At 37.8% G+C, this 13,073-nt stretch overlaps 1 protein-coding gene across 1 annotated transcript in view; it reads right to left on the reverse strand.

Annotated features, from left to right (window-relative positions):
- Positions 1–1,165: 1,165 nt before the first annotated feature.
- The window catches only part of OXCT1 (3-oxoacid CoA-transferase 1), an 88,784-nt gene continuing 76,876 nt past the window's right edge, over positions 1,166–13,073 (reverse strand). The window contains exons 16-17 of the mRNA XM_065047616.1: positions 11,658–11,759; positions 1,166–4,954 (exon numbers count right to left, since the gene is read on the reverse strand). Coding sequence (XP_064903688.1) covers positions 4,919–4,954; positions 11,658–11,759 — 138 coding nt within the window. The 3' untranslated portion in view covers positions 1,166–4,918. The remainder of the gene's footprint in view (positions 4,955–11,657; positions 11,760–13,073) is intronic.

Genomic DNA, 13,073 nt, shown 5'->3' on the forward strand with positions numbered 1-13,073 from the left:
CTCCTAAATATGTACATGTATGTGAACAAGGCACAGCAAGTTCCTGCAACACAAATGCAATAGCTTCTTTTACCTTTGCTCAAGATGTGACGTTATGTAAATATATTCAGGAAAGTAATTCCTTCCCCCCTACAAGATGTCGCCTGAAGATGTTGCATTAAAAACCGCCACAGACACTGTGGCGTAGGTATTTTCAGAGCTAAGGCCGTGTTTTGTAGCGGCAGATGGATCCAGGTAGAAGGGGGGCTCAGAGTAATGCAGCACATCAAAGAAATGACAGTATATAGTAAAATAGGCAAAAGAAGATACACAAGATACTGCTCAAGATACTTGTGCAACCATCTGGTTTCTTTTAACTCTTGTGAGAGGTAAACTTTACCTTCTACATTCGTATGAGTGAACTTTAGAGCAGAAAGACTGGCATATTATCTCCATGGTTTTGGCACTTACCTTATACCCCCCACTCCACAGGAGTGACAGGCTAGTGGATTTTGACCATGCATATGAATTACTGAAAAGTTCCGTTTCAGAGCAAATCATCAAGGTTTTCTTCTAAGTCTAAACATTTTTCTTCACATTTATCAACCTGCTTTTCTATCATACTGATGACAAAATGATACTGTGGCATATTTACTTATGACCTCATGACATGTAGGGAAGGATGACCCAACTATCCACAGAAAAGTACTTTCATCACTTTGCAATCACCTACATTATCATTCACAAGGTGGTTAATGGAATTTGTCTTCATGTGTCATCTAGTACTATTTTCAGAGTGCAGCCAACACACTAACATAAATGATTAACATCTCAAAAGCTATCATTTCTACAGCAGTTTTAAATAAAAGGTAAAAAACCACTTATCTAAGGACTACATATGTAGTCAATTATTTGACTGATTGAAAGAGAATTCATCATGAAAATGAATGTGATAATTATGTTTGAGATTGACCCAACTGAGATAGCAGTGAGAAGAGAGAACACGGAGAATCCAGCTGTTAACTGAGATTTAAGCTTCATTATTTCTGTTTATCAAATCCCTCTGCCTTCACAAAGACCTTGAGATTTCTGCACGTGCTGAAGTGTGACATGTTGGTATGAACACGAACAAATCTTGTACTGTTCCTAATGTCAGAACGCTATGAAAAATGGTAATAGATGAATCTTAGGATTTTTGATCTTGATTTTATTGATTGTTCTGCAAATACACAGAAAGACTTTGAAGTTTAGTTTGCAAAGCTTACAGTACAAATACATTTTCTATAACATTTCATTATTTTGCTTTTTCAGGGATAAAATTCAATGAAATTTAAAGTGAAATAAGTCCAATGTGATAATACAGTAGAATCATCATCTTCTTCAGGACAAAGATTATCAACTGTCCTTTTCTTGTGAAGTGCTGTCGAGCACTGATCTCAGTGATGTCCCAATAAACCATCAACCATGGAAGAGGAATGAGAAGCTCTCATCCCTGTAACACTGATCACCACAACTACTGCTCAGAGTGTATCTTACCTATGAACCACACTTGCATCCACAAAGAGGGAAATATGTTGGAGCGCTTTAACTTCTAATCCTACTTTACAAATGAATTAAAAAAGTGGAGTCACAGCTTGCTGCAATTAGCTTGTGCGGATACACAGCGTTTTCATAACAATACCAACATTCTACCACAATATATTATCCCCAAGATAAAAAAAATTCAAGTGTGACACACAGGTATTTGCACTGCTGTTGTATGCGGAGAGAGCCTGTTCTCCTTTATCCCCAGTTTTCAGCACCATATTGACTTCTGCTCTCTTACATTAACACTGATACAAATAAGTGAAGACACAGAACTCAAATATCCAGCACGTCTGACAGTCCTCAAGTATGCTTCCACACTCTTGATCACTTGTGATCTCCAAGCTAAAGAGAAAAAATAACCCATTGCAGAGAGCTTGGCTGGTTATTCCTCACAACTTTTCCTTTTCCAGGAACAGGAAAAAAGGCAGAGAGCACAGATGACAGTTTTCAAGGCAGTAAATGGAGGACTGAAGATGCGAAACTCAGGAGTTCTTGGCTCCTAATTCTTCACTTCAGAAACCAAGGTGCTGAATGTTATTTCAGATGTTACCAGGTCATTAGTCTTTTTACAGCCATCTATTAATGACAACAATTGGTTCTGTGCGTATGTCAGCAAAGCATAGTTCTATGGCAGAAGCAACACACACCTGATGCTGCCCTCAGACTACTTTATACATGTCAATAAATGTTCCCCGTAATTAACTAATCAATCCTACTACTAATGTAGCATGGGTAATTGCAACAGATCAACATTTCATTTATAGATTTCTTTAAGATTTCTCCATCTATTTATTTTTTTTTTTTCCTCTGGATGATTCAACAGTAACTCTCTACCCCTGTACAATAGCTTTTAGAGTTCTCCTTAAAAACAGAGTCCATTCTGGGTACTCTGTATGAGAGCTTTGAGTGATGATGAACAAGATGCCTTCAGGGATCACACCATCCCCTTAGAGAAGCTCTTCACCCATCCTTGGTCCTGAAGGCAAAGACAGGCAACTTTTGCTATGTATAAGCAGAAAAAGGGTCAGAATTGCCACCAAAGTGTCTTTATGGATTGGGAAAGATGCCTCTATCCAAAACCAAACCTGTTTCATACTGAGCTAAAATGGAGTCACTTTTTTATTATACAGAGCCTTTTAATCTGCAAAACCTCTGTGAGCAGAACTTCAGTCCACCTGCACAGCAATAAAAATTGACAAACTTATCTAAAAAAGTTACTTGTTTGGAATGACTGAATAACATAGGGAATACACCTAAACAGAGAAAACAGGTGAAAATTAAGCTAGGTAAAAACTACCTTGTGCCAATCCTGGGTTAAGATCTTTTGGAGCCCTTCGATCAATGCAGTTTCATATCTTGCATGCAAATTACCTGTCAACTAAATCCCTTGTGTATGTTTAATCACTAAATTAGCATTAGTCTTTGTACTTGGGCTCAGCATCAGGTCTTGCCTACACATATCAGTTGTGCAGTGGTCTACCACCCATTAGCACCCATACAGTTTAGTATTATGGGAGTGCTTTTGTACCAGCCGAAAGGTGCTTACAAAGGCATTTTGTGTATTCCTTTGTGGGAATAAAGGCTAATTTATTCTGGTATTGACAAGAGATTATCAAATAATTATTTAGAGCAAGTGCAACTAAAATAAAATAATCTCTCTAATCAAAGCAGTTTTACTGCTATAAAACCCAAAACCCATGTGTGGATCAAGACAACTTTTAAAACTGTCCCATGAATGAGAAGCATTTTTTTTTTTTTTTAGAAAGGAAAAATGCAATGCAAAGACTAGTACAGGAATGAAATATTTCAGGATTTTCCTGTCTGGTTCCCCAGAAATGTGCTACGATCCTTCCACAACACATGACTGACTATGGTGAATACCTCATCCATTTAGTATTGGAACGCCCTTCTATACCATATCCCCACACTGCTTATCATGTGTATGATAGGCATATACATATTTATTTGTGCATCTACATTTTACATATTTTTCAGTCACTTAATCTACTCTAGTCCTCATGTCAAATATTATGCCAGGAATTATTTTAAGTGTTTTACAGGTTCCTATTTATATGAATGACAGAAAACACTACACTTGGAGAGAACACTCTATTTTAATGTGGATTTCCAGTCAATTCATGCTTTGTATAATAAAGATGTGATGATTTGAGATGTGAGATCCAATGCTGCATATTACCTGTTTGCAAAAATAACAGTCAATTTGTAATTAATATCTGGGAAAGGAAGATCTTTATCAAATAGAATCAGTATGAGAGAATTACTTTTCATTTTGATTCTTTTGTGGTGTTCATTCTGGTTATAACGAGTTTGGGTTCCAAACTCGTTACTTTTTGCCAATGCCTTGATCAGCAAGTGGTGCAAACTTACAGTTTTTACCCTAAATAACTGTATCCCCTCCAGAAGAATCTTCCAAGTGCCCACAACATTCTATTCCCATGCTTCTCTATGTAATGCTGGAAGGACAGACCTTACTCCAGAAACAATCTTTATTTGCCTTTGAATGCGGGCTGGAGAGCAGGATTATATCTGGAGAATAAGAGTGGTTCATGCGGGCAGCTGTGCAGCTATCAGTTTTCTGCACGGGGAACAGAGACTTCTTAACATTCCCCCTTCATACTAGCCCCATCCTAGTTTGTATGATTCAATTAGAAGTGGTCAGATTTGGACTTTGGGAGATGTAGGCTTCTCATGGCCAACAGACATACATTGTGGAAACAGGTACATTCAGGGCTAAGGGCCCAGTTATTTCCACTGGTATGAACAGTTTTGTCACAGAGTCATTAAAAGGTTCAGGAACAGGGAAGTCTATATTCCTAATGTCTCTCTAAAGCTGCATACATTTGCTATAGACCATTCATAAAAGAAAGCCCTCACCTTTACAGGAGAATGGACATGCTAAGTTCTGTTGTTCCAGAGCAATGGAGTGATTTGTAAGGTTAATGACATCAGGAAAAGCAGAGGCCATCATACATTTTGCATGGTCATCTTCTGAATCTGTGTAAAATATGTAGTATTTGGCAGAGAGACTACAAGGCATTTTTTTGACAACGTTCATTAACATTTTAGTATAATGTTATGCAAAACTTAGGGAATAAATTCAGCTTTCCATTAAAATTGGTAATGTTATGAAAGCAAAATACAATTTAGGCTGATAGTCACAGCCTGAGTTTAACTATCTGGAAACAACTCACAAAGCCCTTAAAAAAAAATTAAAAAAAAGAGAGAGAGAGAGAGAGAGAAGTAAAATTGCAAAACAGTCATTGATTTCTCTTCACTGAGCTTCCACTTGGAAAGGAGCCTTCTGGCGTTAAGCTGAGTCTGTATTTCACATTTAAATCTGCCTCATTTGTGTCAGTTTTGGCGAAACCTAGCAAAAAGGAGGGAAAAAACACAACTGTTGGCATACAGATATACCAGTACAACCCACCATTCACTTCCACCTCTATCAACTATGTGCCACTGAAGACTAGAGACACTGTATTTATTTAAACTTATATTTTTGTAGTATTTCAGAGATAAACACTCCCACAACTGAATTTTCTGATGCAGGAATACAAGTTACGTGGGGTGCTAGTATTCAGCTTCTAAACTTGATTTATTTTGAGTTGGGTTATTGATTTAAGAATGCAAGCAGATTGAACTTGGACAGCTGAAACTGTGTTTGCCCCTGATAACTGCATGGTTTTCTCAGATGGCTTCTGATGCCGTAAGAAGGGAAAGCCTAACTCAGGTGAAGCAGCTCCTCAATTAAATAGTGTATAGGACAGTGCATAAACAAATCTCAAGAATAGGCCATCCTTAATTAATGCACTGGTCCAGAAACGGTCATATCTGGTGTACAGTGGGGCCTGCCATGAACAGAAATAGGAGAGAGAGCTGCAGGCGGGCAGCAACTTCGGCCATCACCTTCTAATCCACCTGCACTGACACATCAATACAGGGAATGATGTAGAGGCAACAAAACAGATTATATTCAATACATGATCAAATCACCACTGCAGTATTAAAACAAACATGCCAAGGAATCTTAAATTTATTATTTCCCTTCTTCGCTCAATTAGCCAAGTTCATTCTGCTTTTCTTCCCCACCCACCAGGAGATATGACGCTGCCTGTGAATGCTGGGTCTGTTCAGAAGTAGTCAACTGAGTATTGGAACATGCGTATTAGCAGGGGATATACAAATAAATGCATAGGTATATCACACACATACTGCACCTATGGGACATGTAAACATTTGATTTGACAATTTGATGATGATGACGTAATTCAATAATTCTAATTTAACTTTTTTTTTTTTTTTAATTTGCCATCTTCCATTCACATTCTTTTCATTTGTTTGATGATTATATAGTTCAATACTTCTAATATTAATGTGGGTTTTTTTTAATTGCTTTTTTCCATTCACACTAATTTTTGTGTGAGGACACTTAGGTATTCTATTGTTTTAACTCCATATCCTTGTAAAAATCAATTAGTGATATTTTAAAGTATCCAGAAGACCAAAAATACACAAAAGTAAGCCTGAACAGGAAAGCAGATGAGAAAATAAGATGTAAATGGGAACAATACGGAGAAGATGTTGAAGAGTAGCAACGGTTAACATCTGGTTGAATCCTGACTGCAGCAAATATCCTGAGGAAAAGTTCTCCACAGAAGATCCAAGCTTCTTTCAATATCTCCTGTTCCCAGTCCTACTTAAATAGTTGCCCCAGGATGAAGATCAAAAATAACTCATGTGATCTTACTTGTTCAGGAGGAAAAACAGTTCTACAAATAATCTGGTTCCTTGTTGATGAACGTGTCCCACCACATGCTGCATTTCTTCTACCTCCTTATCCCATTTTATCCCACAAGCTAACTCATGAAAGAACGATACATAGGGCTTTTCCAAGCACTAAAGCCTCTTTCTTACGGGGCTGCATTCTCTGTACCAGTTAGATTTCTACATTATCCTTCCTCCAGCCCCTATATATATGATCATTTATAAACTTATGAGAATAGCCACCGAGGAAAGCTTAGTTCATGAAGAATGTGTTTACTGTATCGAATGTTAATGAAATGTTTTCAGTGGATGGAAACTGTTCATTGATTTTTCAAAGTTGTGTGTGAACTATGATAGTAAATAGATGTAATAGGTACTTGTGTGGAGGAGCTACAGGAAAAACTCCCTGAGTGCACCAGCATTCCTGGACTAGTTCCAGAAATGTTTCAACATTTCTGACTCCAAGTGCCTATGTGCCTCACTTAATTTGGGACTATTTCTGCTTCACTCAGGGGTGGTTCCATTGAAGTAAAGGCAAAAACTGGAGGACAAAGATAGCACCATTAAAATCTATATTCTGTCAAATAACGACAGAAGGCAATTACTGGAGGAGATTATTGTTTTTATGCTGCCATAGGTTTTGGTGCCATCAAAACCTCAAGCGTTTTACATTTGAATGAGCATATTACGTTAAATGTAATGTCTGCACATTTGATGCTAACAGCTGTCATTTGTGTGCACCACTATCTGTTTCAGAAAGGGTCTGATTCCCATGAGTGCTGAAGTGCCACAACACCTGCTGAAGATAACAGAGGTGGCCAGAGCCCAGCAACACTGAGAACTGGACCCAAATACAACTGTTTGCTCTAAATAAAATGTGATTAAATAAGCAGAAAAATGTCAATGTAACAAAAGCGACAGTTTGTGCTTGGAAAACAAGGAGTAATCAAGTTTGAAATGCAGAAAGCCCCCTGAGTCCACTGCATTAAACCCCAGCAGAGCCAGCAAATTCAGTATCACCCCGTGCTAACGGCACAGCATTTGATAAGGGTCAACTGCGCTTAATTAGGATTATTTTGCAGTACACAGCCACAGACTCACTACTTTCTTACAGTACCTCCTGAGCAACACATTCTTAGTTACTATTTCACTCACAGGAAGCTTCAAAATACTTTGCTAGTGTTGAACAGGCTAGTGTTTAACAACTGCTGCTGGAAGCAGTTTGCCTGGGCAGCCTTGCACACGGCCTCCAAACTCGTAGGACACACAACCTGCGGGACTCCCTGCAATTCAAGCTTGTTCACTCTCTGATTTCCAACTCCAAAATACCCTTTTCACCTACATAAACAGCTCTATGCTTATTTCGTTATGTTTTTTTATAGCAAGCAGTTCTTTCAAGGCCTGATTCTGAAGGATGCTGAGTCCTAATAACTGCCAATGACCTTATCAGGTGTGTAAAAGCAAGTTGCTGCTCAGAAATGTAAAAACGGCCTCTCAAAAATTAATGAACAGTGTGAGCATATTTGTTAAAAATAAAAGTTGCTTATTCATTATTAATTACTAATTATTTGAAGTTGTGGATAAAAACATGCCACAATTCCAAGATGAGCTTTTGTACAAAACTCTGTTCCTAATGTGAATTTTGTAGTGGGTGTGATTGATCAGGAAAACACACAAGACCCATTTAAAAACTGACTTAATCCTGCAACAGCCTGTCTCCCCAAAGGAAGAAGTACTTCCAGAAAATAAAGCCATATCCTCTATTATTCTGTACTTGCTGTCTTGAATGTGGACAGTCAATTTATTTTTAAATAGACATTAGTCAGTTGCTATTTAACTACCTAATGTTTCTATGGCAGATGCTCTTCCTAAACTCCATGTTATCTTTTAAGATCATTTTGTAAAGCTGAGCTTTTAGATTAAAAACAAACAAATAAAAAACCCAACCAACCAACCAAAGAGGAGTGAGGGAGAATTTTCACCCAGACAGACTTATCCTGATTATTTTTATAACGAAATACATCTCCAAAAGTATGGTTCTCAGTCTGTTCTCTCATGGCCTCATCAATAGCATAAGGCAGTACAAGCCCAAACAGATTACCTGACAAGGTGATCTATACACTAGGCAGCAGCAGATTTGATTTAAGCATGCAAGATAAGCCAACATTTTCTCTTCAGAGCACAGTAAAATTGAGGGTGAATTGTTTACTTTTTTATATGATTTTAGTCTATAATGAAGATTGTTGACACTAAATTACATTTTCTTTGACATGTTGTTGTTGCAGATGTTCTTTAGGAGATGTTTTTCCAAATAAGTAAACAGGCAGTAAAAATGGTACTGTATAGTCAAGCATGTCTCAAAGAAAGCCATAGAGGGCATAAAGCTCTTGTTTCCAAAAAGAGTAGCCTGCAGGGGGATAGTTATATTATAAAGGTACAGCCACCCCTTAGGATCTCACTTGTAATGAATGTAGAGAGACGTTTGTTTTACTTCAGATCCTTCACTGCATCCACTCAAAAAAAAACACTAGATAGAGTCAACTCCTCATTTTCGAACCATTAAATCTGTTCCAAACTAGCAAAACATGTGATCCAAAAAACCCTGCTTTTACTGTAGCAATACAATATCACTAAAGTTTCTGTCACCGATATAAACAAGATGTCTCATTAGATGAACATAAATAATCACAAGCACAACTATTACTCTTGCAAGGAAGCCTCAGGCAGAATCTTGAAATGTGGAAAAAAAGACCAAGGATGCTGCTTTCTGCCTGTTACCATGCTCAAATCTGTATTTTCTGAGCTCCAAAACTAAGTGAAGAACTGTAGGTGTTTGCTGTTTAGGAAAATCAGGCCAACAAGGGTCCGATATTACACAACAGTGACTGCATTTTGCTGTCACACATGTTAGCGGAAGTTTTGCTAAGGATTTCAGTGAGAGCAAGACTGGGTCACTGTGGCCTGGAAACTTTCTTTAGAAGGGGAAAAAAATAAAATGAAAGGAAGAGCTAGTGCTCTACCATGCCACAGCTTTAATAAATAAGTCATTGTAGTTCACGCTTTCCATCTGCAATGCTATAGAGATTTCAGGCACCTTTGGAAATGCCGATCAATACGTAACACTGACCCACACACACACCTTGGCCAGAGGTCAGTGCAGAACATGCTTTGCAAGCTTCTACGCAAGGTGCATGCTTTCAAGGTAAGCATATGAAAGTGCATAAATCAAGCAGCATCTACATTTTTCATGTTCACAGCTCGTGTTTTCATGCCTGACCATGGCCACCATACAAAGCAGGCTGCCCTGGAGCTCGTCTTCAGGAGAACGAGGAGATGGTGGCTATGAAGAGTCCCTTCCTGATCCCAGGGACCTAGACCTCTCATCAATTGCTAACTTCAGACTTTCCTGAAGATTCAAAACTTATACTCGTCATAGCATTTACAGGAAAGCACTAAAGGGCAGTGGGTGGTGCTAATCTTTTATTTGGTCCTAATAGTTTGGCCCTATCATAGGCACCATGTTGCTGCAAAGTTCAATATGATAGCCCACCTTTGTAAGTTTATCACCTCTTTCTCTCAATTCTTTGTTGCATCTGCTTTTGTTGCCTTGAACATTGGCTGCTGGACTTTACTTTGGGTAACACACACTCAATTAGATACACATATATCAGTCAATGAACCAAAAAGAAAACAACTCCTTCCAAACAAGCAGGATTGGAACGTGTAGTCATCGGTGTCTTCTAACAATGAAGTCCTTTCCTGCAGTTTCAGTCTGTTTAAATGCTCGCTAAACATGGCTTCTTCAAATTAATCAAGAAGTTAATCCCCAAATTAGATATAATAGAACAATTTTTTTTGTGACTGACTACAATAGATACAAAAACACAAGGTCATTTTTGTGTTCTAGTTTTGGATGCTAGCTATTTGACAGGCTGATCAGCCAAAGAAAAATAAGTCCTGACGTTACTGAAGTTTTAAAAAATTGATCATTTTTTCCTAAATCACAGTGAGAAGCTGAATGAATAATTTCTTTTGCACACAGAATTGCTGAAGATGGAAGGTTGCTTCCACTGTAAATTAAAAAATAATAATGACTTCCATAAAATGTTACATGGAAAATTAATAATGGAGCAAAGTCATTTTGTAGCAGTTTCCTGCACTTTGCAGTTGCAGGTCACTCATCTTTAACCAAACAATTTTTCTCAGACAAACAAATGTATTTTCAGAACTGAACAGCTCTTTATTTAAAATATTTAGAACTCCATAACAAAAACATACAGTATCATATTTAGTTACTAGAAATGCTCCCTTTGGACACAGGAAATGAATGAAGTTCCACAGGCTCATTGCTAAAGTAAGTTTTACTTACTGCCAATGGTACGCTAGAAGCCTTAATAACAAACTCTTTCACATACTAACTGCTCTGCAGTCTATCATTTACGTTCCCTAGAACTACCACAAAACTCTGTGATGGGGAAAAGTATTACACTTCATTAACAAATATTCCCTAACTACTTCTACACCAAAAACTGTATACTGTCATACTTGCTGTCCCTGCCAAAGGAGGGCTAACCCACCCTGAAAAACCTCACAACATGGATGTAGGAGAAGCATGCATGTAGGAGAAGATGGTCAAGAAACTATTGTTTGTTATCAACTACACATATGCAATCAGTTACAATCTAGTGCACTACAGCTTTCCATTAATAAGCCAGTTTTGTGTTAGCATTGAGTGAGATTTAAGAACGAATGTGAAGGCCAAAAGGCAGTGGCTTTCTGGATTAACAGAGAGTACAAGTTTCATTTGTACAAGGCAGTGGAAGAGAAAAAACAAATATATCAACAGCAGAGCATTTAATTGATTGTCACTAGTAATACATGAGTGGACATGTGTAGTCATCCCTGCTGAAAAGATTCACAACCCCACCTAAAGAGAGCACGAAAACTTGGCAACAGAGAGTTAGGTAAACTAGTTTATACAGTGGAAAAATAAATACTCATCCATCTCTCAGATATGAATCAGCTCCCCTCTTCAAAGCATCGTAAAAGTTCCCTTTCTACATTGTCCTTTTAGTCATTTCTCCATCTCTTCTGTTTTTTCTAGCTTTTAATGCTTCCAATATAATCATACTAGATTAGCCCTAAATTGTCTTCTTATTTTTGTTGTAAATCCCACAGGCAATCTACTGAGCCCTCACCTATAAGGAGGAAACTTACTGCATCTGTAAGTCTTCATATGATGAATATTGGTGCAGAATATTTGTTCCGGCACCAGACTAACTATATTCGGTCGTAACATTACTTACTGTGAAGTCACAGCCAGTGCATTTCTTGATATCATCCACCGTCAGTCCTTCCCAGATTTCCACTAGGGTCAACCCTTTCTTCTTGTCCACATCAAACACAGCCTGTCAGGTTCAAATTGCAGACAATTAAGTTTTTATTATCATAGCAGAAAATTAGGATGTGAGCAGCAATATTGTACAAAATGGTGTACTGAAGTAGGTAGTGTTCCTTCAGTAAGAAAAAATACCATTATCAATTGGTTTCACTTTCCACTTTTTGACTGACCAAACCAGATTTCTTCTACATTTATTTGTACCTGAAAGAATCTAAAATATGAGATGTGTTAGTTTCATGGGGAAAATGTGCAACCGTTCTTCATTGCATGAAACAAGTACCATACCCCAATCTAGTGAAAACTGAGAGGTCCAAAGGAAAGGACTGAGACGTTCCTTGCTGTAAGACAATGCTCAGCAAGAGATCACAAAGAAAAAAAGGAAAAGACAACATCTCCTCCATTCTTCTATTTTGTTTTTAGGCCAGTAGAGAGGTGCAAAGTGGTTGATCACCACTTGATTATAACCTTCTCCAACAGCTACTGCACACCCAGTACAAATTTTAGTGTTTTCAGAAGCTAGCAATGAAAGACAAGATTTCTTGTATTTTTAATAGAAAGCCCGGGAGAAAATGGCTAAAGGAGCAAAGGCTGTTCTTCCTGATGTCTTCGTAAAATATGCTTTGTACTTCCAAGGCTCACACGCACATCAAATAAAAACACCTGTAAAACAATGTCCACTTGAACGGTGCCTGCCAGAGGGACGTACCCAGGTTGCAAACTAGTTGCCAGGGAAACCATAAGGTCTATAGTAATTTTACTTAAAAAAAAGTCAATAGCTAAAGAACTGGTGAAGACTGAACTTGAAATGGAAGTGAAGTCTTAAACTCATCACAGAAGTGTACTAAAGTTCAGCAGTCCTCTGGGCACATGACACTGATTCATGGGACTGAAAAATGATGGCTCCTCTAAGTCTTAAAAGAGAAGCTGGGCATAAGAAACATACATATTAGGAAACTAGCATGTAAACAGAATTTGCAACACTAAGTACTGTTGTACATTTGTGACATGTCCTAACAAAGCAACCAGATCTGACAAGTGGTGACTTTTCAAAAAATTTCTGTATGTTGTTTATTTTCTATTATAGTACAGGGAAAGAAGCATAACAGCCATTTTTAAAGAAGCTGTGGCTATGTCACTTTTGTACTGAAAAATGTACAATCCTATAATACATACATGGCACCAACCTAATATCAGTCCTTGTTCAGTCTCATTTTTTTGTACCTTACATTTGTACATGGACAGTTAGTAGCAGACTGGGAAAACTTCCATATTTTCATTTATTTTCCTTTACTTTATAGAGAAAAAAAAAAAACAAACACAA

This window comes from Columba livia, chromosome Z (genome assembly GCF_036013475.1).
Source record: "Columba livia isolate bColLiv1 breed racing homer chromosome Z, bColLiv1.pat.W.v2, whole genome shotgun sequence".
NCBI classification, from domain to species: Eukaryota; Metazoa; Chordata; class Aves; order Columbiformes; family Columbidae; genus Columba; species Columba livia.